General features: G+C 36.2%; 1 protein-coding gene across 2 annotated transcripts in view; it reads left to right on the top strand.

The window, feature by feature from the left end:
- The window catches only part of LOC763789 (myotubularin-related protein 10-A), a 76,972-nt gene that overhangs the window by 42,096 nt on the left and 11,936 nt on the right, over window positions 1-22,940 (top strand). For both annotated transcript variants that reach the window (XM_030976463.1, XM_030976462.1), the window contains exons 7-10: window positions 5,132-5,219; window positions 13,771-13,859; window positions 16,134-16,264; window positions 18,561-18,639. In XM_030976463.1, the coding sequence (XP_030832323.1) occupies window positions 5,132-5,219; window positions 13,771-13,859; window positions 16,134-16,264; window positions 18,561-18,639 (387 nt within the window). The remainder of the gene's footprint in view (window positions 1-5,131; window positions 5,220-13,770; window positions 13,860-16,133; window positions 16,265-18,560; window positions 18,640-22,940) is intronic.

Genomic DNA, 22,940 nt, shown 5'->3' with positions numbered 1-22,940 from the left:
CTAACAGCGCCCACTGTCAGAAGTAATATCGTTGCGATACCCAAACAGCCCTTGCTTAAACCCGATGTGTTAAGAGGTCGTTCTTGCTTTTTCAATATATATACATGTATAGGAGGAGGGTAATTGAATGAAGAACAAAGCACTTTTTTCCTAATCATTTGACAGCAGTCGATGGGGGATGTGTGGCCACACAGGAAATTGGCTCAAATTGAAGGATATTTTACTGTTGCTTATGGATTTCATTTCACTTTGGTTAATTTTCTTTCAAATCTAATAAGAATTGTGGAGGGAAGAAAGTTTCCTTCATTTAAATGTTCTGTTCGCATTATCATTACTTTTTAATATGAATGTTTTTCTGTTGGATGTTACCAAAATCCTAAGTTGAAAGCAAAAGGGAATACAAAGCCTGAAAAGTAATTTATCAGATTTCTTAGATTTTAGTTGCTAATACATGTGCTCAAAATTCTAAGCAATTGGTAAGATTTTCTTTTTTCTTTCTAAAAAATGGAATGTTCAGAAAATGAGAGGTGGGCAATAAATTAGATCCCTAGACTAAGATGAAACTTACATTATCATCTTTTTCCCCCTGACAAATTTGTATGCATTTAATTTCAAATCAGTAGTTTTTTATGTTTCGTTACATCCAAAGGTGGATCATGACCAAAACATACTCAAATGTTATTATGACTTGCTATTACCAGCACACAATTAATTATTTGTGATGGTTGTTGTCATTATCTAGCAGATGGTAATTATTTTCACCTTTAATGTTATGAATCTTGAAATGTTGTACTTGATAGAAAGAGAACAACAAAGACATTCCCGTATTACATTTCCTGTGCAGAAAATGAAACGAAGGATGTATCAGCACACATATAATGGAAACATACAAAGACAAGGTCATTCATTTTCAGCGATATCTAAATCGGACATAAATTATCTCATAACAGGACATACAAACAAAAACATGGAACTTGAACCATGAGTACAAAACCATTGTAAAGTATTATCTTGAAGTGCATAAATAGGATTTTTTTAAAATAAAATATAATAATCGTCACGATCATGATGATCATACTCATGATTGTTCGTGGCAGTATCATCAATATTGTTTTTGTTTATTTTTGAATACCATTTATACATTCGTTCCAGCAACTCCAGAGTTGAAATCGAACACGGAACGATCCACTTCCTGCGTGAATCACAGCAAGATTTCATTTAAATATAGCTCCTCTCTGACAACATAGGCGCTGAGAGACTCGGAGGAAAAAATGACGGATCATGCGCGGAGATTAAATGTAATCCTGCAGTTTGTTTTACACCAGGATCTGTCATTGGATATATCAAAACGAAGAGACGCGAGGCAGTTGTCGGTTTTGGGGGAGATTTGCAAGTTCGGATGATCTCATGTTACATGACAGAGAGTTGTTTTGGTTCTGCCTGGATTGTGATTTGGGTAGTTTATTTGAATGTTAAAGTTGGGAAAGGAATAGTGATAGTGATGATGGGAAGGAACCCATTGGGATGCAGTCAATGGGATGATGAAGTAATTTCCCATGGATTACAACAATGATGCTTTTGAAAAATAATTGTTGAGTGATAAATAAAATTTGGATTTTGATATTGCTGAGAAAGGAATTTAAGAGCTAGGTGAAATTGTAAACCTGTGTACATGTATGCAGGTTAAAAAATATGCAGTTTTTGTTAACAGCTATAAACATGAGTTCACCTTGTTTTTGGTGGCAAGTTTGTATTGTAAAAGTCTCAGAAAAGTATTCAGAGATTGAACGATCCAAAGAAAGGGCAGGAAAATGTTCAGAAATACTTAAAATATCAAAACAATCCAAAATTTCCAAATTGCCCCACAATCTTTTCTACACAATAACAATATGTAGGTAAAGTACATTCATATTTATACATCGTCTCACAAGGCAAACAAAAGAAAGAAAGTAAGTTTTATAGCTTCTTATGATAGAGAGAGAGATTAATGGTTAAATGGTTTCTTGTGAAACTAGTTTGTCACGGTGCTGCCACCTGTTCGTGATCTATGGGTAATTAAGCAAAAGCGAAGAAGGAAATGGTTTCAGGGCTAAGAGTTACACTATGATGTAAAGGTGGTGGATTAAAGCTCTTAATCAGCATCTTCATGACTTTTAATATGTTTGGAGAATAATATGAATGTCTAGCCCTTTGGAATATTTGATCTATTCATTTATTGAAACATAGAGGTTTAAATAGAGGTGTTTTTCTTTTAGTACAGAGCAAATGAGAGGGAAGCTTGCAAGATATATCACAGAGAGTTGCCAATTTATGTTTGATTGATTGCACCTTTAAAAATTCAAAACTTTCTTATTTTTATTTTTAATTGGATTTTGCTCAAACTTTCACTGACCCGTTCCTACCATTGCTCCACTTCTATTAAAACCAATTTAGTATCAGGATGGACTTTCCCTTTAATGACCAACTGACTCTGCTGTACACATGCATTGGCTTTTGAAGCAGGATACGTTTATCAACAAAGAGACAACAAGATGACACTTTTGAGAAAGTGAAACAACATATATTTTAATTAAACCTGCAGGAAGGCAAATTACTTCTGATTTAAATGAACTGGCGTAATAGGTAAAAGGTAAGAAAACATAATGATTTAGTAAGAGGTGAAACCAAATACATGATTTATGTAATATGTGGTAGTGATATATTCTGGTTGAGATGTTCCCACATGCTATTGTGGTTTTAAAAATCTGCTTGATTTGTTGATTTCATATGTAGAATATTTGAAAGAAGTGTTCCCTATGGTAAGCTTACAAACTCATAAGGCTGTAAAATATCATCAGAGGAAAAAAGGCAACCAATGAAGGGAAATCTATCACTTGTATATTCAATTAACTTTCTCTACAGGAGTATGATCATTATGATAACAGGGTAACATTTTGTGGGAAATATAATTTGAATTTTGTAATAAAGATTAATTGGAGAGTGATATTGTCCCTGTATAATATTCCACCTTCCTCTTATACAGGAAGAGTCAAGAACAGAATGATTTTCTTCGTTCCTGCAACATACCACAAGGCATAAACGTTGATGAACGGGAAGGAAATGTGGAGTACATAGAAAAAGATACGCTCGAGACCTGGGAGATATTTTCATGTTGATGAGCCAAATGAATAATCACAAGATTTTTCATGGAATTTTACTTCGTAAGGGACAGGAAACCTGGTGGTTTGCATATTTTACATTTAGAAGAGGCAAAAGACTAAAAAAAATAGAGGCATATGACAAAAAAACAAACACAAAATCAACCTGTATCTCTCTTGTGTTGCTAGTGAGGAAAGACCTTGTTGTTACATGTACATGTATATGTTTATGCTTTACAGAGAAAAAGAGGCAAATGCTCACATAACCACAGAGAGATCACCCTGTGATATTCTTGGATGGCTGATGGGGATAGTACTCTCCATAATGCATTTATTTCTGTTGAGTAACGAGACTGTGTGGTCTTGACACCCTCATGTCCCCAGGAGCCGTAAGACAATCCTATGCTGGCTATTGTCTCCTGACCAGACAGGGGGAAATTAGCGTTCATTGATAGAGGGAGGTGTTTGGCATGGTCTCGTCATCCCCTTGTCTGCTTGCACTCCTATTGTCTGTCATCTCTATTTAAACCATGCTGCTTTTGATAATTGGGCTTTGTCACTCGCACTTCAAGTACACCCTCTATAGGTTACATGTACATGTGAACGTTATTATGATATGAATCGTACCCAATACCAATTCTCACTTAGTACAACATGCATATTGCTGATCCCAAGTTTGGAGACTTAACAATAAGAATGCTTTATAGGGCAAGTTCTTTCTTGTGACAGGTGCCAAAAAGGGTATTGCAACATTAAAACATTTGGCTCAAAAAGTTGGCTTTTGGGCAAAAATGGAAGGAATTCATTAATGTTTGTAAACCTTGTAATAGGTTGGTAGTCATGCTTCTTCCCACCTGAATTAAGTGTAGAAGTTACATTAGAAGGACAAAATATCCTTGTGCACTACAGGAAACACTCAAGCTCGAAGAGAATGTGAGAAACTAATTGTAATTTCCTTCCTTGTTCAACAAACAGAAATGGATCTTTAATAAACATTGCTGTAATGATACGCTACATGTTCATACACGTAGTGTCAATTACATCTGACACATTTACATATCACACAAATACACTTTCACATTCTATTAACAAGTGTTTTTTTAAATAAAAAGACATCTGTATGAAATAGAATCATTGCGTTGCTTTTCGACAGAAAATGGGCAATTTACCAGATTTTAAGGAACTTGTACAAATGGAAATTGAAATGCGAGAGGATGTGTAGGTTTTATGAAGGAAGCCTGCTAATATTTGTAGCATCTCTAAATAGAACCTGTAGCCCCCTCTGGGTTAGGGGTTCATTGTGTGGTGTCAGAAGGAAAGGGATGCGTTCTTGGGGTGCATTATAAGGTGGCAATCAGAGAAGACTGTCAAAGCCTTCTTTAAAGGTATATATGTACATCTGTACACTCAAATATTGTCAGATTATCAATAGAATTTAGATTCAGATGAGAGATAAGATACAGTTTACTTATTTAGAGTGAGAGAGAGAGAGGGTAGGGGAGGAATAGAGAAGGGGGAGGGGGAGAGAAGGGGGTTGCAGAGATATTTGTATTTATCAAAAGAAAATTTTATATTCAACTCTGACAAAGTAAGTATAGGGGCCTCCACTGTGATGTACTTGTAAAAACTGAGTATTTCTATTCTTTAAAAAAAAAATTGTTCCTTAATTCTTTGCTACCCTGCTATTGAATCTTGTCATGTCTAACTATGATACTATATTTCTATTTCCTTGTTCACTAGTGTTAATTGATTACTTTATGTGTTTTTCCCCTTCAGTTCCTTGAACTTTTTTATTTTTATAATTCTTATAATTGTTAAATTATTGCTTCACCTGTTTATTGATTATAGATATATATATTAATTTGATTTTATATTTTTCATTCTTTATCTTTTCTCTACTATTTCCTTATCTCCCCCCCTCTCTCTCTCTCTCTCTCTCTCTCTCTCTCTTTCCCTCCCTCTCTCTCCTCTCTCTCTCTCTCTTCTGCACACAGCATGCCAGAGTTCTTCGTGGTACCAGACCCGTGTTCAGACTACGAGCTAAAGAAGGCATCAACAAACTTTGAAGATTGCAGAGTACCTGTAAGTAGATATGTGGATGTACATGTACTTGTAACAGTACGCTAAATTCAGGAGCCTTCAAGAATAAAGAAGTGATTTCATCATATCTCACTTACATTTGATATACAGTATTTCTAGTTCTGTGCACCTCAACCCAACCATATAGCTTTCACAAAATAAAACCTGAAGCACATGGAGTCATAAATACATGTAAATGCATGTGAGATAAGATCAAATCCTTATGCAGTTTGTATTGAATACTACATGCATGTCACTTGTTCAGTTATGTAGAATTTGGATTGAAAAGGGAACCAGTACTTTACCTAAGTAACTCTTTCTCTTTCACCTCATATGCAATTTATAAAGACTCAACTGTGTCCATTGCTTCTATCTCTATTCTTGGACAAACTCTGCATTAATTGACCCAAAGCCCAAACTGCCATGAAACTTAATTTGATAACGCCTTTATGCCAACGTTAATCCTCTCATGAGACTTGCACACGCTCTCCACGCAGTCCCGTTAGTCCGCATCGCCCAGCTGTTGTGAATTCATGGGAGGCAAGGCCAGCATGTGACGAGCTATCCTGTCCCGGCGTTTACCAGCTAATTATCACCTGCTTGCGAATGTGTTCCTCCGTTTCTATTCCCAATGTCACAAAGTTACCCATCAGGTGTTGGGTGTAGATCAACACAACTGCGTTGGAAATTAATTTTGTAAATCTCCACCGAGTGTGTGTCTCAGAGATTCTTCCTATTTTGAGATTTTTTTGTTATTTGAAGTACTTTTTTGGTATGTTATTCTTTGGGACGAGAATAAGTTCGGATGACAGAAATATGATGTAGTTCATTCTGAGAAGAGGCATTGCCTTAGAAGTGATTCACCTCCAATTCGTCAAAGTTTGTTGACCTTAAAGAGACTTGATGATGGTTTAGTTTTCTCGACTACTACTAAGAAAGCAAGCATTTAAAGCAAGTATTTGATTGTAGATACTGAACCAGGGGACCTACAGTGTACATCTTTAAGTCTTACCCTAGGGACTTGATAGTTGAGAATTAGTACCTAGTAAAGCAAAGGGCACTACTGCATCATCAACTTGGAATTGAACCTATAACCTTGTGGTTAGAGACCATCTCTTTTTTTGCTCCAAGTCAGCATGCCCCCATTGCATGACCTTCTGCCTGTAATTTGGTATTAACTACTTCTGTTCCATGTTAAATCATGTAAGATTGGATGAAAATGAATGGATTGGAGAACTGGTAGTACAGTTTCAATTCAAGGATGAATACATTCTGACGTGCTTGAGCATATTTATATTCATGAAAGAGGCATTAGTTTGGTAAAGATCTCAGGTTTCCTGAGGACTTGAGGAGAATGCTATGACGGTGTAAATGTTTATATTTCCTGCTTCTCCTTGTAACATGTGCCAGTCCTCCTTTCATTTCCTTATCAAGTTTATTTAATTTATACATTAACTGATCCATAAATGTCATGTTAGAAAAGTCATAGGAAAGCAAGTCTTTCATATCTCTGTTTGCCTGCATTGTCAACCATGCAATCTTGTATTCCTCTGTCATTCTTGATTCTTTTTCATCCGAGGAACAATCTGTTGAAATTTTTAGGTCTTACCGATAGTTCTGTGAAGTCCTGAGAAGTTTTGATCGGATCCAAATTTACTCATACTTTCACTAGATTTATATCTGTACGTGATTTACACCCACAAAGACAAGGCAGAAGAAGAAAAAAAAAGAAGGAGTTTTTGAAATTGACACATTGCATTATATCTGTATTTATGGCACTACTGAAATAGTAGTGCCATAGCAATGACATAGCAACTTCTTTTATAACTTGTGGATAGGGGGCAAAGCTACATGTAGGTAATATAATATTGAGGAAGAAGATAACAGTTTTGATGTATAAAAGCTTACAATTAGGAATCCTGAATATTCACACAATATACACAAATTGGCAATTGTCTCTATTCCAAAGCTTGTTGAAATATTCCCAGTTGCACTTAATTACATTTTTTGCCTTACCCTTCTGGGTAATTCTCTTAATACATTAGTGTTTCCTATATGCACTGTTTATGCTTAATGCTGATATGAAGCTTGTTTACTGTAGGCATGGTGTTTAATTTATACAGGTAATGCATCTGTCAGTGAAACATGTTATCTCAGTTTTACATGAAAATCCCAGTGGTATTCCTTCAAGTCTCGTTCCTTTTATTAAAGTGGGAGAACTTTCCTGTTTTGGGAGTCTTAACTCTTTCTTTGGCTGTGCAAGCATCTTTCATTGCAAGTTCTCTTAGGGGAGTAACATTTTTTGTGACGTTACATGTGCCTGCATTTCAGATAATGATCATTACCGGTAATCAGACATTATAATCATCATCATCATCATCATCCTCATGACCTCATCCTCAGAATCAACCCATATCATACGTTGGTGTTACTTAAATGGAATCAGCAAGAAGTATCTATAGACCTTGTATATTTTTCCCAAATCATGCCGTAACCTCACCAAAGCAATTCTGGCAAAGGCAAACTTTTCTGGGATAATCCAGAGTTTTCCACACAGAGAACCGACTAGGAAGGGTGAAGAAGAGACATTTTTAGGCATACTTCATGGAAAGTAGGATCCCGATACACACTCTTTCATTGATCAGGAAGGCCACATAATTATCACATTAAGGCAAGTCAGGTTTTTCCAGCCCAAAATGAAGGGAAAAAAATATTTGTTTAAAGAAACACTTTCTGTGAAAATGAACCAAAGCGAGGAGAAGAGAGAAAACGTGTCGCTGGCTGATATTTCAGTCCCTGGTGAGACATTTGGTTTTCCGTTATTTTCCAGTCGGGTTCCTGGAGTTAATTTTGGCAACCGTCAAGGATGAAGTTAAGAGAGAAAATAGTATTTCAGTAGCCATGGGGTTCGGAGAACTAGAACACATTCGTGGGCATTCACTTTGAAACATGTATACGCAGCTTTAAACAAATGAAGGGGCAGAGGGGAGAAAATTAGCATTTTTTGTTTAAATGACCAGGATGGAGTCTTGGAATGGCATTTTATGAAATAGCGTAATTACAGATACTTCCCTGTATCATACTTTTTATCCAGGAGGGCATTTCAGAGATTAAAGCATTGGGATGATGAATTACTTGTCAATCCCATTTTTCAAAGCTGTCTTCTTTAATAGTGGTCAGAAATGACAACAACCTAATAATTTATTTGTTAGTGTGGTAGATTCCATGCTGAAACCAAAACTGATGTTAATCATGGCTTCCTTGTGCATTGTCCTACTGTAGGTAACTATCAAGAGCAGAGGAAAATCAAATGGCTTGTTTGAATAATAAATAGTCCTTGCATTGGTGATGGTGATCTGGGACCCATTTCACAAAGCCTTTTTTCAATGACAAATGACAAAAATCAGTGACATATCTGCCTATAACCAATCAGAAGCAAGGATTTCAGTAGCTTATAACAAAAACTGTCATTTCTCACTGATGACAAGTTTTGTGAAACAGGGCCCAGTTCTTGCCCCCATGATTGTTGGTGTAGATATTCAATGTGTATCTCTTGTCCTTATCTCCGAAGGATATCTTAGTGCATGGAAATTGATCAGGATATTTGTCCTAGCATAGCACAATTTTTTGATCCCTAAACTAATCATTTAATCAAGTGAAAACATATTGGAATGGGGCTCCTGGGGTTCTGAAGGCTTTAGGTACACCCTGCATTTGTAGGATTTTTTTAAAGAAAAAGTTAGAGAGACTCCTTGGTATTTTTGAAGACTTTAATATCCAAGGTGTAGCTTATTCTCGAAGTAGGTGTGTTTTGACTTGATTAAACTCATTAAGTGATTTGCAAGCAGTCAATCGCTGGCTCAACACCTCAATATGTAGGCCCTCTTTAAGGTTCATCATTATTAAGATCTTAGGTTGTGTTTTTTATTATGTTGAAGGGGAGAATTAAAGATTACAGTGAGGTTTATGAGACCTGTATAAAGAAATTTTTAAGATTACCATCTTAGGAACTTTATCACATGTTAGAGGAAACTCCCAATAAAGAAAAATAAGGAAAAAGCTCAAGATGATAATAGCCGTAACATGAAAATTTAGAAACGCAAAAGATTAAAATATTCACAGTAAGTTTGACATTGTGATATTGACCCTTTTCATATAATCACATCGATTTCCTTTTTATATAACTTCTGCACATCAAGTGACTTGATATGCAGATGTATTTTTTTATGCCTTTCCATTCAGTGCGCTTAATAAATCGGCATAATTCTATGTATTTAATTACAGAGGCATAATCTCATGAAATGCGTACAGTGAAATGCTAGTGGTGGCTAATTCCATCAAAAATTATTAATGCTTAACAGTTTATACTCACTAGTTGCACCATGTCTTTTCTGATGAAGAAATATTAGTCTCATTGTAAAATTGCTACCCAAGGGATTGTAGGGATATAATTGTTGTTTTAACAATAAAACACACATTTTGAGTAAGGATTATAATACCTGGTTTGTTTATGACAATTTTTCAACCACTTTAAGGCACAGAAGGAGTTAGATGAAACTCTACCTGTGAAATGGGTAATAGATTTCAGCAAGTTTCAACCAGAGTCCCGTGTACTTTGTGTACTTTCTCCTTTTGTCTGCACCAAACACCCAACACATGATTAACACTCAGACTCTCAGGGTTATTGTCTTCCCTCTTCTACCAGGGAGATAGGGGTCAATTCTGCTGCTAGGAGGGGGAGGATGTGAAGAAATGTGTATTGTTGTAATACATTTTTTTTAAATCGTCTCCCCTCCTAGTAGCAAACTTAACCAGTGTCCCGTGTACTATTTATCCTTCCCTGTCTGTCTGGACCAAACACCCAACACATGATTAACACTCAGACTGTCAGGGTTATGGTCTTCCCCCATACACCGGGGAGGAAAGGGTTAACTGTATTGAGTTGAAAATCCTATGGATTGTGGCTCATGTTGTCCATACCAGTGCTGCTAATCCTAGCCAGTGCTCTATTTATGGAAAATGTTGGTATCACTTTCAACTCATTGTAAATACTGTACTATGTACTTGCGTTACTCGTATGTTGGATGGAATGTAATGTATCATGTAGCTTAACATTCAGATTTTTGCATACCTTACTATTAGACAGCACAATGATAATAAAAACAAACAAACACAATTAATAAAATGACGAGGCAAAACAACACCCCTTCCTTTTTTTTGGGGGGGGGGGGGGGGGAGGGGGTGTTGTTTTGCGTCGTTTTATTTATTTTGCGATGTCTAATAGTACGGTATGCAAAATCTAAATATTCAGCTACTTGGTACATTACACCCCATCCAACATACTAGTTAAGCGAGTAAATACATTTATATACCTCACTTAAGAAATCCAGCCATCTGATTGGTCGAAATTGCATTCATAAACTTCAACTATTTCTGTAAAATTTCCAGTAACCATGGTTAAAACAGTTCTATAATCCCAGTAACCATGGTTATTGGGAAAATAGTTCAGTCTCCATGGTTACCCCATAGGTTTACATGTTAAAAAATGGTCTGAGCGATCGAGGATACCGTTAATTTTAATACAATTGAATCTCGATCGATCTTACCGACAATTTTATCTTGCATTGTTGACATGAAGACGAAAAAAAACTTCCAAAAACAAAAAAACAACATCTGCCGATAGATCTTGATCTAAATTCGTGCCAATATGCAATGCAAAAGTAAAAGAAGGGCCTGTTTAATGGAGCCGCCGCGAAGCATCCACCACGCGAAGCCGTTTTCAATCCATTTTAATGTATATATAAGAAAAAACTGCTATGTATGGTAACAGAGCGCGATAGCCGAGCAGTTTAAGGCGGTGATTTTAGTTTCATCACCTTTTGTACGCAAGAGATCGAATCCCATCTTCGACAAAAGTTTTTTTATTTAAATTTTTTTTTTTTTTTGGCATGTAAAAGTATTAATGACTGCTTTAATATTCGAGAAATAGTTGTTTTTATACGCTCTAGGGAAGGTTACAATTGGGCTATTGCCTTCGGCACGCCTCGGGTAATAGCACAATTCTAACCTTCCCTTGAGCGTATAAAAACAACTATTTCTCTCAAAGCAGTCATTAATACTATATTATTAAATTTTTGGAATGGTTGATATTATCTTTAAAAGAGATGCAAATTGATTTGAATGTCATCAAGATTAAAAATATTTAACAAAGCAGAAAGGAAATCACTTGATATTTCTAGATAATACGAAACATAAACTGCAAAGTTATGGTTAGCCAAGATTGATGAAACCATACATGCTTTATCACTGAGATGCCAAGAAACGTGATTGGAATTATCCGTAATGTTTCAATGCACAACATTAAATTTCAGATAAAACTTCAGTCATGATATACAAAACAGGCCTCTTCCTCTCATCCTACATGTACATGATATATAAATATCAAATGAATTAGATTTTGATTGGCATCTGATAAGCATGATTTATATCATGAAGAACTTCTGAAATTCTTTAGATAGCAAAGAATATTGGCTGCCAGCAAGAAGTCCATAAAGTTATGTATTGTCAATGGTGATAACAAGCTTTCTTGCAGGCAGTCGGCGATAATGAAAAGAGATGAGCAAGTTGTTTAGTTTGTATTTTTTCTGGATAGGGAAGAATACCTGTCATGAGACAACGTGATTTTCTATTCTATTCATAGAGGAGTTTGACAACATATTTGACAGATCATGTTTCTACTTTGAAGAGCAGGGGCTCAGCTTCAGTTCTGCAAGTTTGTTGTTACCACATCAAACAGTTAGTTTAGCCACATCTAAACGATGTCATAATCATCATGAGATAGAGGTTTTATATCAGGCTAGAGATTAGAACTGTGGCTTTAGTAGTTGCCTATTAAACCTTGTACCGACTGGAACCAGGGATTCATGTATAAGAGCATTCAGGAGTCAATAGGTTAACTTATGAGTGAAAGTATACCACAGTATTTAATAAAAACTTGATGTAAGCTAGGCTAAACAGGAGTACAGGACCCGTACTTCCCCCTTTTTTCTGACAGACAAGTTTGAAGCCACATGATCCCTTGTAGAATAACCACATTATAGATTACAGAAGATTATGAAGGAAATAAACTTTTGTATTTCAACAGCCTCTTTGGTGACGTCTTGTCTTGTTTTAGGGCCCCATTGATACAGACATCATGGCATTTTGGTGGTCAGCTGATCTTAAAAATGATATAAAAAGAAATGCAGTTTTACGTGTACATGTATCTGGTGTGAATGGGGCCTATATGAAATGGGGAATATTGTTGGTACGAACTTGATCTTGCTGTGTCCATTCTTTGTAGAGATTGATGTAGACCGGTTTGCATTAATGGGGTGAATAACACAGTTAACAGTTTACTAGTAACACTGTCTTTAGCTAGTGTGAACAGTGTCTCATATTGTTTGTCCTTCCATGTTATAAACTCCAATGAAACAGGCAAAATTGCATGAAAAGAATTGCAATATATTTAGCTGGTGCGAAGAGGGTCTCATCCCAGTTATCATTCCTTGCTTGAGGCCTCTCAGATACAGACAGTAATGCAATGGTGGTCAACAGGTCTGAGAATAATATAGAAAGAAATTTTTTATTGAACTGATGTGAAGAGGGTCTGATCCCTTGTTGGGGGCCCCTCCGATTCAGACAGCAATGCAATGGTGCTATTATGGTGGTTAACAGTTCTGAGATTGTCATCTGACTGACACTTGACAGCATGTCTATTCCTGTTTTTTTTTGAGAACCAGATTTCCAGCCAAGGCTTTTCATCAGCTATTATGCTCTAGATTTCTTGAGCTCTTGGAATTTACGGCACCTGCCTTGAAGGGATGTGTTGCCATGGAAATCAATCAATTCTCACCCCTGTCTGAGTCCAGAACTTAGCAGAGGATTTACATCAAACAAATATATATATATCTTGTAATCCCTGTGCGTAAAGGGAAACATTATGGATTTACGAGATTTACAACATCAAAGATTCAAGAGAACTGAGCTTACATTATATGTAGACATGTATGTTTCATGGTCACCATCATAATGTAGGAATGTACAATTTTTGAAAAGTTACACCCATTTCATATTTCATTATGACACAAAAAAAATGTTTCATTCATTTTCCCAGTTTCTATGTCCTGATTTCTGATAATCACTAATTCTGTTCGCACTAGCTTTCTTTGAAAGTTGTTTCTACTGATAATGAATATACAGGTGCAGAAGCTGAGAGTGAATTTAGTAGTTTAGCTCTGGAAAACTCAAAATGTGCTCTGGAAACTAAAATGAGAACCTAAACTTGAGCCCCCCCCCCCTCCCCCAGACGGAATGTCTATTTGACAGAGATATACAAAATAAAAGAATATGGTTAATGCGGTTAAAAAATGAGACAAAATCCAATGTTTTGAGCTGTAATGTTAATGGACTCCTTGTATTCATTATTCTTAATAGTTCTTGTTTTGCATCATTGAGTATTTCTTATTCTAACTTTTTTATCCCCCTCTTTTTTGTCCTTCTTTATTCTTTTTAGTTCTGGTGTTGGAGTCACAGGAATGGGAGTATGCTAATGAGGATGACGGCACCCTCTGACAACATTATCGAAAACGAGTCTGAGAAGTGGTAAGCATCAGGGTTACATACTCTCCAACCATAATTTTTGTTCTGACCTGAACCTTTTTGCGACTTGTCAATGATGACTATTTATCATACATTTCAGATATTCTTAAAGTATTTCAGAGCCTACCACCAAAAAAAAGTAGAAAAATCCCGCAACCAGTAACTGTAGAACCAGAAGCATATATCTGCATGAAATTTCAGTGAGCATGAAACTGAAGTGAATTTTAGGAGCGGTCGAGATTGACAGAAGTTTCATGTTTCCAAAGTACAGTTAACTAGATGGATGCTTAATTGAATTTTAGCTAATTAATATATAATTCTATTACGGGAGAAGGACTGCTAATGCAGGGTCTAAGGTGCTGCCAACCTGATAAAGCTCCTGAAAATATCCATCCAAATTCATAAATAGAGTTTCGCGCGCTCCGATGGGACCATGGGGACCCAGCTATCACATGACTCATGAAGCCCTCAGCCAAAATTTCAGCTTTTTAGGGATAGGAGTGGAGTCAATGGGAGTTCACACAGAAATGTTAGACAGATTCTCCCGTAAGAATAGAAGCACTGGGGAGTCCGTGATGATAATTTTAGAAACAATAGTCTCTGGGACGTGCTTGCAACGGAACCTTGTTACAACTTTCAGGTTCTGTTTGATGACTAAATAAGCCGCAGATGATCGTATCTCTTAGTGAGAACATATCCACCGTGTCTGTGGTGATAACATATGCACCTTGCCTTTCAAAGAAATATTCTATCTAGGTGTGAAAAATTCACATCCCCTCACAGAAAACAGGCAGCCTCTTCAATTCTCTCCATGTGGCTGTAGGAGTCTTTAGAAGTCATAGAAACCTTTAAAAAAAAATGAATAAAGCCAGAAAAAATATTGGGCCAATACAAATCAAAGATCCAACATTGACTTCATATTGAAGTATTACACATTGGTTTCTAGATATTACTGTTAATCTTAAAACATGTCACAGCAATATGAAAGAAATATACATTTACACTGTTCATAAACATTTGACAAATTCTAATTTTTTAGAAAAGATCAACTGTATAAAATAGAAGTTTGATTTCACATAAGTCAAGATGCAGGAGCCCCGTCAATATGATGCAATATCAAATTGTTTTCTTCTATCATAAACATAACTTTTGAGGAGCGGACTTGAAAGAGAGTTTTGAAGGAGAGAGACAGAACTCTTGGGTGATTGACACTTGGAAATGATTGGAACATTCATGGAGTTATTAAGGAAAGGAGCACCTACACAATATGGAAAGATTTGGTCTGCATGAATATTGAATTAGGTGGCTTTTGTTTCATGGTAACTTAGTTTGCAAATGCTTACTTTGTTTCATTTGTTATCATTGCTAGAAATCTATATTCAGATACAAAGGGGGAGAAATATTGCACATTGTGTCATCTGATGTATGATAAGTCTTTAGGGATATCCGTAAATTTGCAAACATCAAGTGACATGATTCAATTTTGCCATTTCCTATATGGTACCAAATCATATTATGCCCATGGATCTATTCCCCAACTCATTTAATCTCATGGCTTATGATTCACCTGTATAAAGAAATTCTGTTAGAAATGTATGGAACACTTTTATCAAGACAGAAATATGATTTTACAAGAGTTACATGAAATGAGTAATACACAGATACCAGGGGGTAATGCTAGAAGTACCCCCTTAATCCTCTATAAGTACATTTAATGTGGTACAGAAATAGATGATGTGATTGTGTAAACCACTCTGATAAGATCTAGCAACAATGGACTGTCCTTAACTTGGTTTATATTCTTATTTGATAAAAGGTATATATGTACCTCACCTGTCCATTGCCAAGTTATGATTAGTATTCATTTTTGTAACCAACCCCCTCTTTCTCAATCTTGTTTCCCTTCTCATTGCCCCTTCAAATTTTTCTCTGAGACTTTTCTTTCATGTTTTTTTTCACATTGTTATATTTCTGCCCTCTGCTTCTGCCCTCCTCTCTTCCTTCCTCTCTCATCTCTTTCTCTTATTTTAATATTCCCCTTATCATCCTTCACTCTGCATCCCTCTTCACTCACTACCTCTTTCTTCTCTCCTTCCCCCCCTCTTTCTCCCTTCTCTTTCTCACTCTTCTGTCTCCCTCTTTTTTCCCCCTTCTTTCTCTGCTCCTCTCTTCCTTCCTCTCTCATCTCTTTCTCTTGTTTTCATTTTCCCCTCATCATTCCTTCACTCTCCATCCCTCTTCACTCACTCACTCACTCATCTTTCTTCCCCGATCCAGGTTTCTAGACAGCGTTATTCACATCCATCCCTCCAAGGTGCATCCAGACATCATAGACATCGGCAAAGAATGTCCCAGTATACAGGAACTACAGAGCGGTTACCTCAAGCTTCAGTCCATGTGCATGCCAGGTAGGTCAATGCAGCATTTCTCAATAGAGATATGGTGGAAACAATGAACAGCCACTTTGCATATAAGCAAACCTTGGAAGCGGAGAGGTTAGCTATTAAAGCGGACATTAAGAGCAGAGAGATTCACTAATAAGCAAACCTTGAAAGCAGAGAGGTTCGCTTATAAATGAAAAAAATATTTTCCAGTCTCTGGATGTTGTCTTGACTATGAGGATCCCGTGCTAGCATACTCCAAGAAGGGACGTACAAGTGCTAAGTAGCACAGTGCTTTCGTCTTCCTTGGGCGAGGCCTGATGTTTCGCTGCAGAAAGGCACCGATGTTGCTTGCTTTCTTAATGACAGCTTTGATGTGGTAGGTCCAGTTCAGGTTGTTCTTGAGATGGATACCAATACCAAGATACTTTGCAGCCTCTGATTTCTCAAAAACCTTCCCAAGGATGTTGTAGAACCACTCAACTCTTTTTGATAGCAAACGTTGTATGAAGAAAAAGCAATCGTACAAGTGCTAAGTAGCACAGTGCTTTAGTCTTCCTTGGGTAAGGCCTCGATGTTTTGTTGCAGATCGGCACCGATGTTGCTTACTTTCTGAGTGACAGCTTCAATTGGGTAGGTCCAGTTCAGGTTGTTCTTGAGATGGATACCATTACCAAAATACTTTGCAGTCTCCGCTTTCTCAAGAAGCTGCCCATGGGTGTTGTAGAACCACACAACTCTTCTTTGATAGCAAAACGTTTTATGAAGAAAAAAAAGCCTTCATTCAGCATCAAAACAAATTGGATTACCTCCTTCATAAATCCCATTTGAGTAAAAAACAGGTATTTTCAGAAATAGCCTCTAAGGAATGTGGCAGTTTTCCAGAAGTCACTGCCAAGTTAGTAAGTCCCGTGTTGATTACATAACCAGGCTAATTGGCTGTCTTGGTTTTTGAAAGAGGTTTTTTTTAATGTCAAACTTGTGTCAAACTTAATCTTGTCATGGCACTCTAATTTTGTCAGACTCCTCGTGGATTTCCCCTAAATTCAATTTCAACAAATTTATAAGCCCTGACTGCCCATTCCATACATTTTGCTATTTTGTTTATAGTCCCCATGACAAATCCATTTTAAAGATCAGAAAGGGTGTGTTTGGTATAGCAATATTTTCTTGCTTCTTATATTGTTAAGCAGCGCTGTACAACAAAATTGTATCTGTAGCATTTTATTTTTGTAACAAATACCGGATGGTATTGTTGAGAAAGTTGGTCAGAATGGTCAATTTTTTGCCTTAAAAAGGGCTTGTCAGTAAACGTATTTCTGTTGACATACTGTTGATCATTTTCATATGAAATGGTAATATTGAATGGCTTAAACAACTTATTTTTAATTGTGTAAATTTTACATTGTTAATTATTTAGAGGAATTTAACTTGTAACTTTTTTGGAGCAATGGCTTTTTTACAGAAATAATAAGTCAATAAGGAATGGAATGATGAATAGATGCATCTATTCGAGATAGATACCATTACTACTGTAATGTCCTCCTTCCAAAATACCTGTATTCTCCCCATATTTTTTTAATAAACTATCTAGCACAGAACATGAGCATGGTAGACTGCACTCATATCAAACCATTGATTTCTGCCAAGTCACTACCAAAAAAGAAACTCATAGAATGTTTATGACATCATCGAAGGGAGGGGGGGGGGGGGGGGATCAGAGGGGTATGACTTTATAATTCAATTTGGCAATCCTTCATGCATTGAAGGCAATGTGACTCAGGGCTCTGGGAATTTGAGCTCATTCTTAGTTTTCTGTTACATAAAGTGACTTAAATCATTAACACCAAGCAGGAGTAGAAATCTCACGTTTCATAAATGTGGGGTTATGGATAGCCACTGATTCGGTCCTTGCTCAGACAGTTGCTTCAGACAGATTAATGTTGCATTTTGACCCTTTTGATTCGGAGGTAAATAGTTCAACAAAATGACCACTGACTCAACGCCGTTGAACTTATATTTATGACAGTTTCGTGAAACGATGCCCTTGGTATTTCTTTATGATGTGATATAATAAGTAAATTGTCTTACATTACCCAAACCCATTATGCATGTGGGCAGCTTCCAGGCCCTAATATTTCTCTGTTAGGACTTTTTCATACTTGAAGTGGATTTGGCGCCTTTAAATCCTATATATTATGATTATTATTACACATACACAATAAGTCTGTGACGAATATAGTTCACTGCTAAGGTAATGTAAAAACTATCTTATTTCCCTGATTTTCAAGTTTTTATTTCATACTTTTGTATAATTTTTCAGAAAACATCAAAGACTTCTGGACGACAGACGAGAAGTGGTATTCAACGTTGGACAGTACCAAGTGGCTACAGACGATAGGGTAAGATAGTAAACAGTCGGTCTGCTTTAGCAACCACCTGTGTACAGAGACCACGTGTCTATAATGACCACATTTTTGTTTCTCATTTTAAAAATATGTGTTACAGTAGACTTTCGTATAAAGACCACATTTTCTGTTTTCTCTAAAAACACTGACTCTCATTAAAAAGCATGTGTTAGAGATTAAACCTGTACATAAAGACCACATTTTCTGTTTTTCCTTTAAAAAAATTGTGTTAGAGGAAACTATTGTATAAAGACCACATTTTTGGTTTCCTTTGAAACACTGTTTTTCATTAAAAAAATATGTGATACAGTAGACTTTTGTTTGAAGACCACATTTCCTGTTTTCTCCGGAAACACTGTTTCTCAGTTTTTAAATATTTGGTACAGTAGACCTTCTCTCGAAACGCTGATGCTCATTTAAAAAGCATGAGTTAGTGATTAAACCTGTACATAAAGACCACATTTTCTGTTTACCTCAAAACACTGTTCCTTATTTAAAAAACAAGTGTCAGAGTACATCGTCTTTAAAGTCCACATTTTCTGTTTCCTTTATAAAACACTGATTCTCATTGAATCTGTACACAAAGACCGCTTTTGTATCTCCCTTGGATGGTCTTTCTGTGCAGGTTCGACTGTACTTTGTCAAACTTTAATTTGTGACATGTTAACCCTTTCTGTGCCCTGGAGGGTTGCAAAACAATCTTCTGAATCAACTATCAAAATGCTTTCTATGAACTCATTTACCAATATGTCACGCGACGCTACAATGATAGATAAGCTTTAGTTTATGAGGGTAACTACTCGATGCCTCTTCCGAGAAATCTTAAGTTTGCTTTCTTCTAACAGCAAAGTAAAGAGCTGCAAATCAAATCGTATGTCTCAAATCTCTATTTCATTATTAAATTTTGCTATAAATATCTTCTATTGGAAAAGTCATGATGTACAGAGTTGTGTTTCTGCTTCAGGATTAAAATTAATAGCAACGACTTTCCTTAAACATATAGTGGAACATTCATATTCTTGTGTGGTATGTGCCAGCCACCACACAGAAGAGGTTAAGCTACTTGTCAAAATCAAAGGCATGTCGTGAACTTCCAAGAAAAGACATTTATAGCCAAATTTAATTATGAAATAGAGATTTGAGAATAGAGATTTGAGACAAAAGATTAGATTTGCAGCTCTGTACTTTGCCATCAGAAGAAAGCAAATATTAAAAGTCTTGCACTGCAAACTTAAGATTTCTCAGTAGAGGCATCAAGTAGTTGCCCTCATACACATAATTTCCAAAGCTCTTTGGAAACTCATAGAAATGTTATGTGATATGTGCTATACAAGAAACAAATATTATTGTTATTTTTATTACAACTTACGCTTATCGATCATTGTAGCTGCACATGACATATTTGTAAATGACTCTTTTGAAAGCGTGGTGACGCAGAGAATAGGGATATACATGTACATTCAGTCACCTGGGATGAAGAATGATATCAAATGTTTGCTCCTTTTTGAGGAATACATAATCACAGGGCAATTGTTTGAGTGAACTTTTTTATTGACTGTTTGGGGTGTCAGAAGTTTACCAGGAGTACTAGAAATGGGTCATTTCCCCCTAACTTTCCTCTTATCCACATTTGATTAAGAAATTTATATTGTTTAAGTAGATGGTGTTTAAAGTCCATTGACATGTAACTACATGTCTCAGAGATATATAAAAATCAGTTGTTATGAGTACCAGTACTATCAATTCTGTTCATTCATGAAATTATCTTTCAAACATGGACCTTACCCCTCCCATTAATATTTCCTTATACATATTGGCATTATTTGTATTGTTCCTTTGTACTATGACTGGTGTACAGACAACTTAATTATCTCTGTCAATAATTACATGGAATTTGTCTAGAAATTTATCTAGAATATAAGTACATTTCTTTTCAAGTTCTTTGCTTACCTACATGTATAAACAGTTGGTCTTTATCTGGAAACTTTGATTTTGGGGTGTAATTATTTGTTTATGATTATCAAGAATTGAAGAAAGTATTCTTTCTGAAAAGCTGTGATTTTTTTTATCTGCACAGTCACTTTGTGTTTATCTCTTGTCTGATAGCTTCTAAATAGATGTCTGGTTACTTCTTGTTTTCTATGACGGACCTTGAACAATTTTTTTACCATTCATTGTCCGTAGTCATCCTTTTGAGAAGAAGAAAACAACCTTTTTGACGAAAACTTAAAGCATTTGCAACAACATAGCAAAATAATTATTACACTTTTCCTTTATTTATTGCACTGATATTTATAAGGGCTTTTGATTATCATCTGTATTACATACCTTTAATGTTAAGTACTGATGTTTAGGTGCTTTGCCCCTCTTTTGCCTGACTTTTATTTACTTTTTGGTATCTTTTACCATTTCTCTTACTTTTTTTTGTTTTGCTTTGTTTGTTTGTCTGTCTTCTTACTCTTCTCTTTCCAAAGTCTTTTGCTCCACAAGTTATATTCACCGTTTTCTTGATGATCTTTTCTACTTGTTTCTGCATATATCTCTTTGCATTTCCTCTCTCTCGCATTCTTTCTGGCACTATTCTCTACGTCTCTGTCAATGATCCATGAGCTAAAATCTCTTTCTCGATGATCTGTGAATAAACCCCAGCAGAGGTGATGTCATTGGCTACTGTACTCTAAGTCAGTCACCCCATGAATCATAACGTCTTCCACAGTACCGTGATTTTGAAAGAAAGAAAGAAAAAGAAAGATGTGAGAGGCTATTAGGTATAGTATGCTATGGGAGGAGAAGGGAGGGGTAAGAATAAGATATGAGATCATCTATAAAACACTTCCTTACTAAAAATAGTCTGGGTTTATAAAGAGATAAATACGAAATACCGTCTCTAAGTGCTTACAGATATTATTACCCCTGTCATCAGATTCATTCAGGCACAATGTGCACCATCTCCACTCCCTGGGGAGTATTCCTACTATATGGTCACCCTGAGGGCATATGGCAATTACTAACACAGATGATTGCATGTACATCTATAGACAACCTTCTTGAAGGGGGAGGGGGTGATCTGACATATGCTCAGGGGAAAGTTGCTCCAGATTTTTTTCATCAAAAGTATAGAGTAAGCCTGAGGGTTGCAGTTGGGTTTAAGGTTAGTGTTAGGTTTAGGGTTAGGTGTAGTGTTGGGTCCATGATTTAAGTTGAGAATTTGGCCATTGACCATGAAACGATTGTCACAGGAGCATGTGTCCTACAACCAAATAGGGGAACATGGGAAATAAATGTAATCCAAAAGTGCTTCATGTATTTTCTTCAAAAAAGATATACCCTTGAATTCAGTCCCTTATATACATGTAGATTGTTTACAGATGTGCTTGCAAAAATACACTCCTCCTTTAGTCCTTCCTTATGTGTTGCCTTTGATTCCCTTGTCTCTCTCTCTCTCTGATAATGAGGAAAACTTGAGCAGTTTAGAGCGTTGACATGCTTCATTAATCAGTCTAGGTGAAACGGGCGTATATCATTTCCTCTCATGCATGAGGCATAGCACCCAAGATAGGCTCTGCCAAACCTATTTAAATTAGGGGTATGATTATGGAATATGAAGGGTTAAAAATAGGACTTTTGTATAGAAATATGATACCACTTTTATCTCGGGAATGGAATTGTAATGGAAATCAGTATTCAAGATTTGAAAGACGAGTGTATCTTGAGATTTATTTTATACACTTCAAAACAAAATAAAATAAAAAACAAAGTGCAGATATTCCCATTAGACATGAAATTTGAAGTTGGGAATAGGTTTGCCCTCTACCTCTATAAATGTATCTTGCAGCTTGATGATGGAATATGTTATGCAAATGTACATGGTTAAGTCATTACTTCCACAACAGACATGTAATAGCCTTAACAGTGATAACAAAGAGTAAAAAGGTCAATGTAAGAACATAAGATAGTCCGAGTGCTGAGGATACATAGACGAAAGCTTTTTTTTCATTCAAGAACACTGAATGTATGCATTGCATAACTTGCAAAGAGAAGAAAAATGTTTACCTTTCTTTGTTCATAATATAATACCACCCCTCCCCCTCCGCTTTTTGTTTGGAACCCCCCATTTCTGAGCTTTAAATGATTTCATGTTCCGACTGTTTGTTCTCACGATGACTTGGCATCAAAACAACAACAATAACAACATCCCTGTCAGATAGTAAGTGGAATGTTTTGCTGCATGGACTCAGCGCCCCTTTCTGGCTCTTCTTAATGTAATTGGTCTAGTCAATGGATTAAGTGTTTCC

The sequence above is a fragment of the Strongylocentrotus purpuratus genome, unplaced genomic scaffold, assembly GCF_000002235.5.
Source record: "Strongylocentrotus purpuratus isolate Spur 01 unplaced genomic scaffold, Spur_5.0 spur5_scaffold_9, whole genome shotgun sequence".
NCBI lineage: Eukaryota > Metazoa > Echinodermata > Echinoidea > Camarodonta > Strongylocentrotidae > Strongylocentrotus > Strongylocentrotus purpuratus.
This window is presented reverse-complemented; position numbering and strand designations above follow the sequence as displayed.